Source organism: Cyclopterus lumpus, chromosome 11, assembly GCF_009769545.1.
Source record: "Cyclopterus lumpus isolate fCycLum1 chromosome 11, fCycLum1.pri, whole genome shotgun sequence".
NCBI classification, from domain to species: domain Eukaryota; kingdom Metazoa; phylum Chordata; class Actinopteri; order Perciformes; family Cyclopteridae; genus Cyclopterus; species Cyclopterus lumpus.
Genome location: NC_046976.1, coordinates 15,749,943 through 15,755,942, shown reverse-complemented (window position 1 = coordinate 15,755,942; position 6,000 = coordinate 15,749,943). Strand labels below are relative to the sequence as shown.

Here is a 6,000-nt window from a genome sequence, read left to right as displayed (position 1 = left end):
CCCAATGCTTGCATAATTGAGGCCATGCTTTATTTATAATAGCTGTGAGAAATGAGCAACCAAAACATTACATGAACACGATACATTACATTGAATGCAGGTGAAATTGCAGCATATGTTAATTTGCCCCGTGCCAGGTTTCCTGTTTGTCAAAAGAGAGATACTCTTTTGCAGACTCTTCTGAATATAAATATGTATGGTGTGCACAATCCGGTGTGTTTGTTTTGCCACACGGTTTATTAAAGTGAAGCCACCTTCACATGAAAAAATAGACAGTGTTCATATCAAAATACCAGCCGATCCGTTCTATGCAAGACGATTCGTCGGTAATGAGGGAATACAGAGGCTAGCCGTGCCGCTGCCCTGGTGAATTATTAACCAGCCGAGACCTTAGATTGACCTGTGACTTATATCCTCTGAGCTGCTTGTATACAGAACATATTGTGGATAATAAAACCGCTGCTCGCGGCCTGGCTTAAGCGCTGCATGACAAAAAAAAAAGAGCTACTGCAGCAGCTCGGCATCTATTTGGCTTCCTCTGCAAGCCTTTCGTTTACCTTTCCGCTCAGATTAAATCCCTCCAAATGTAACACGGTCACGAAGAACAACTGCAGCAGTGGGCTTTTGTTAGGTTGACCTCAGCTGTGTGCATTCAGGGGAGAAGACGCAGAACACAGTACTCTCTGCAGGGCACCGGAGAGCAAACTCTCTTATCTGCCTTATTTTTCTTTTTTGGACTAGACAAATATTCAGTAAAAATTTAGCATTTTGCAAAGCCTTCCACCATAGTTAGGGGCAAAACACAATTATATTTTATATGTCTTTAATGTCTTTAATCGAAGATATTCACAGTGTTCCACTCAGTTGAACGCACAAAACATTTGATTAAAAATGCTAAAAGAGAATTTAAGACAGAGAATGAATGTGGGTCGTGCGTTTTAGGCGTACACAAAAAAAAAAAGCAGAAAAAAAAGGCCACGCCCCTGCGGCCAAAAGTTGAAACAGAATCAACTTTTGGAGAGACGCAACCCAACGTCACACTGCGACGGCCAACCACGGGACCGCCGATCAGACCTGGAAGAGCCTCCTCCGTTCACCATGTTGGCATTGTAGCATCCCGCCGTTTACCGAGCATCCAAAAACCTTCTGGATCGGGTGGGGGTCAAAGTTCACAACCTGACGTCACACAAATGGTCTATTTAAGTGACACTCGCACACCCTGGGCTAAATCCCGCAACGCCTGATTTGATGCGACTGCAGTCCGTTGTTCGAACCATCCGAGCATACTGATGCCGTGACACCAGCCAAGCTCCAGTCCTTTGTGTAGCGCAGGCAACGTTGTTTTAAAATGACGTGCCGCCACCACAGACACCATCTAGGCTACAAAACTAATGTCAAGTTAAGGAAAGAAAAACCACATAGTGAGGTAAGGGAAAACGTCATAGTTTGGATTAAGATAAGTACTATGTACTAGTAAACTAAGTAGAATATGTCAGCACGTCACAAACATAACTTCACACTCACTCAACAACCCTTTGGGATGCTAACAATGGTCTCCTGGTTGAAAGTCCTGAATAGAATAGAAACTTAAACAACGTTGTGAAAGAGAGTAAAGATAATCTGAGGCAACATGGACTTGTTGAAGAAGGGTAATAACATGGCTAAATGAGATCTGAATCCAGAGGATGTAACGTGTTTAATTGTCATAACTGTTTGAATGTATTTTGTAGGAAAAGAAAGGTGTAATTTGTGTCACAGTAGGTTTTGCTACTATGTTAATTCCTTGATTAGAACCGGCTAAGGATGCCAAGTGTATTTCAGTGTAGACTGACTGGCGTGTTGCATCTTATTTGCAAGAAGTTACATCGAGAAAACATCAAAAAAGTGTCATCCTCTTTTAACAAATTGAAAATGATGCAAAAATAGCCGCGGCATCATAATAGTTTCCACTTCTTTTTCGGAGGAGAATTCAGATGCCAGGTCAGCTTTAATCTTGATCTGAGAAAGTTGCAGGCTAGGAGGTATACGATTCAAATTGATATGAACCTTGAAGCCTGGAAATGAAGACATTGATCCTTCCCTGCAGGTGTAATTGACTGTTTCTTCTAATGTGTGTTAGCCTGATGACGATCACCAGCTGGAGCTCTGAGCTTCCCACCATAATAGTTTCCAGCTATATTACTGGTGACACGAGTGACATGAAATACAGCCAAATTAATATGGGCAAATTAACTGGTTATATAAGATGTAATATAAGCCATTTATGAGTGAGCTGGTAATGCAAGCACAGGGGAAGTTATTAGATTTGAAGGGCATGTGGACCACTATATCACTGACACCAATATATCAACCTCTCCCAACAGTTTAAAAATCCACGTTGAATTATTACAGCCTGGCAAATGAAGCAAGCTTACAATATGCCCCCCCCCCCCCCCCCCCCCCCACACACACACACACACACTACAATCCTCCGAGAACTAAATATCTCCCAGACACAAGTTAAAAGCCTTGAGGCTACAAAATCAATATTTCATAGGCAGGTGGTGATAAAGAGTCTTGATCCAGCTCCTCCTGTCTTTGAAGCAGCCAGGAGGTCCAGCAGCAAGGCGGCAGGATGGCTCGATGCCATCTGAAGCTGTACAGCCGAGTAGATTCGGGCCACTGCACAAACCTAACAGGTATAGGAAAAAGTTGGCTGCGCTTCACCCTGCGGTGTGTTGATAAGTTTGGGAAATAAAAGCCCGGGTGACCATCACAGGGTGTGTGTGTGTGTGTGTGTGTGGCGCCATTTATCCACGACTACCAAACGGTGGCTCTGTCACTTTGGAATGACCCCCCCCCCCGCGGCGAAATGGAAGGCCAGTGGATAAGAGTGTGTTTCCAGGCCGGGTTGTTCTGCCAAGGCTCATGACTCATTTACCGGAGACCGGATCAATACCAGGAACCAGGAGCTCGAGATTCAGATCCAACGGTGGTTGAGACCAAAAACCCAGATCTCGTATGTTGTATGTTTTTTAAACATTTGTTGTGACATACTCGACAACTTAGTGGTATTTTTTTTTTACAGCTGGTGTTTTCCAGTCGAGGCATCGGTTAACAGGAGCCCAGTTGGAGATAACAAACCTACGGTGGGTTGTGATTTATAGGATTTCCACCAATTGATAGAAACACTGCAATGCAGCATGCCTTTTGTTCACGATGGAGCTGCATTCATTATATTCAGCAGCAGCAGCAGCAGCAGCAACAGCAGTGTTTACATTCTTTAATTTGTTTTGAGCGACAGTGGGCTGCACATACAGCCGTATAACTTAACGTGTCACGTTATTTTCCCCATGTCTCCCTGTGGCAGACTATACCGCCTGGACGATCGCTGCGTTTACATTCAATCAAACTGACCTCGGCAAAGAGACAGCCCATGTAATTTAATTCATTTTCTCTTCTGAGGACTCCTCTTGTATTTGGTTAATATTTCATGGAATTGTCTTAGTGTTCAATAGATTGTCGTATACCACATTTAGATCCATGTGCGTTGGCCTGAGGTTGCGCCTAAATGCAACAATGTAGCATTGGTAACCGCCTGGCTTTATGTGACGCATGCTCCTGAATAAATAAGCCACTAAATAACCACAAGCTTATGGCACAGAAAACCTGGGGCCACGTACTGTTCTTCTGTGTCTGGCTCTTGACAAGATGTCTACGAAGACGTCACATGTCACATGCTGTGTGCTCTGTCCCCGGTGGGTCCTGAGGAAAGGTCAGCGCCCCCGGGCAGGTTCGTCCAGTCCTGCTGCTGCTGTGACTTTCTTTGCGTTCGTACTGTTCGTTTCACTCTTGCTACTTGTTGTCATGTTGCTTTCAGCATGCCAGCAATGACATATCGTTTACCTCCATTTTGAACCCAAAGACCAAAACAAATCGATTCCCAGCGAAGAAGCCATCATTGGCTGCAAACAGGACCATCCGGACCAGGTGGTGGAGAGGAGGACATATTGGATAACCCGGACCATCCTCTAAACCACCTACTGCAGGAACAGCGGAGCACGTTCTCCAACAGACTGCTTCAGCTCCGCTTCACAAGGACGGATACAGGAGAACGTTCCTGATACAGGAGAACGTTTCTGATACAGGAGAACGTTCCTGATATAGGAGAACGTTCCTGATACAGGAGAATGTTCCTGATACAGGAGAACATTTCTGATACAGGAGAACATTCCTGATACAGGAGAACGTTTCTGATACAGGAGAACATTCCTGATACAGGAGAACATTACTGATACAGGAGAACGTTTCTGATACAGGAGAACATTCCTGATACAGGAGAACGTTTCTGATACAGGAGAACATTCCTGATACAGGAGAACATTCCTGATACAGGAGAGTGTTTCTGATACAGGAGAACATTCCTGATTCAGGAGAACGTTTCTGATACAGGAGAACATTTCTGATACAGGAGAACATTCCTGATACAGGAGAACGTTTCTGATACAGGAGAACATTTCTGCTATAAGACTGTATAATAAATCACCTCTGGTCAGATCCTCCTCAAATTGAATCAACATCAATAACCCGAGCACCGGTTTCACTGTATATACACATACATGCACTGTATAGACTTTGCATTTTTTAATTTTCTTTATTATTAAATTGTTCTTAAATGTAATATGTCCTGCTCTGCTTATTTATAGTATTGTGTATATTGTGCATTTTTTCATACTTAATATTCATATTTTTATGTTATACTATGTAACTTTGCTTGCTGCTGCTGCTACAAACAAATTCCCCCGTTGAGATGAATAAAGTATCTATCTATCTATCTCTATCTAGACTGCATAGATCCAAATAGACAATGAGTAGAAATCAGTGCTTAACAGAAATAGATCAAAAATGTTATTCCTGTATTTGCTTTGGACAATAAACAAGGAGATACTTGCTAAATAAACATTCATTTCAGCAGACCCCATGCATGGCCGAGATCAGAGGTCAGGGGTCAGGGGTCAGCACTGCTGGAGCATGAATAAAGGGATCGAGCCGTGAACTGTGCTAGGGGCCTCTCACAAAAGCCAGCTTGCTGTCACAGGCCAGCGTTGGACACTGAAAACAAAGAACTCCTCCTGCAGCTCACCAACGAACAAATGAACTACGAAACGTAGGAACTCACAACAATGTAGAGCACAGAGGAGTCTGTTTGGACGCACACAAAGACCCAACTGCATGTCTAGTCATTCTCTAATCCACCAGAAACTGCAGATGTGCAAAACTATATATTTTGTTTTCTTTTGACCGGCGGTGAGATTCACCTCCTCGCCACGTGGGGGCGCCGCAGTCCCGCATTCACGCGTTGCACTTGCTCGCTTGACAGTAAAAAAAAAAAAGAAAAGAAAGTAGCGGAGCCGTTACAGGAAAAGGGGTGTGTGTGTGTGTGTGTGTGTGTGTGTGGGGGCTCCTTTTGAACGCTTTTTGCTCGAGATCAGATGCTCCCTGTGCGGGCTGAGGAGGGAGCGGGCAGGCTGCGCGTATGCAAAAGAAAAGAAGAAGAGTTGGATTCAGCCACGCGCCCACAACTTCTCTCCGGTCCCGCTGCCGCTAGACTTCTTCTGTCGGATTTCCTTCTCGTGACGAAGCCAGCTGGACTTTACTTCTGCCGACATGCATTCAGCGGCGCTGCTACTGGTGCTGGCCGTCAGGGTCTACGCAGACAGCATGGAGGGGCCAACAGGTAAAGAAATAAATAAAGAAAGAAAGAAAGAAAGAAAGAAAGAAAGAAAGAAAGAAAGAAAGAGATAAAGAGAGAGAGAGAGAGAGAGACCCGTTCGGGGTTACGGCGACGCGCGCGCAGCGCTCACCTGCAAAACCCGGCTGTTTTAAAGTTGGTCGTCGGGGTGTAAAGTCGCTCTTTTTCTCTCTGGGTCTGGTTGCAATTTGCTCCGCAACTTCAAAAGTTGTCTCGTGTGTGTGTGTGTTGTGTGGTGTGTGTGTGTGTGTGTGTGTGTGTGTGTGTGT

The 6,000-nt window shown here is 44.5% G+C and overlaps 1 protein-coding gene across 3 annotated transcripts in view; it reads left to right on the top strand.

Moving 5' to 3' along the window:
- Positions 1–5,428: 5,428 nt before the first annotated feature.
- ptprua (protein tyrosine phosphatase receptor type Ua) overlaps positions 5,429–6,000 on the top strand; it is a 151,916-nt gene continuing 151,344 nt past the window's right edge. For all 3 annotated transcript variants that reach the window (XM_034545472.1, XM_034545473.1, XM_034545474.1), the window contains exon 1: positions 5,429–5,716. In XM_034545472.1, the coding sequence (XP_034401363.1) occupies positions 5,647–5,716 (70 nt within the window). In that variant the 5' untranslated portion in view covers positions 5,429–5,646. The remainder of the gene's footprint in view (positions 5,717–6,000) is intronic.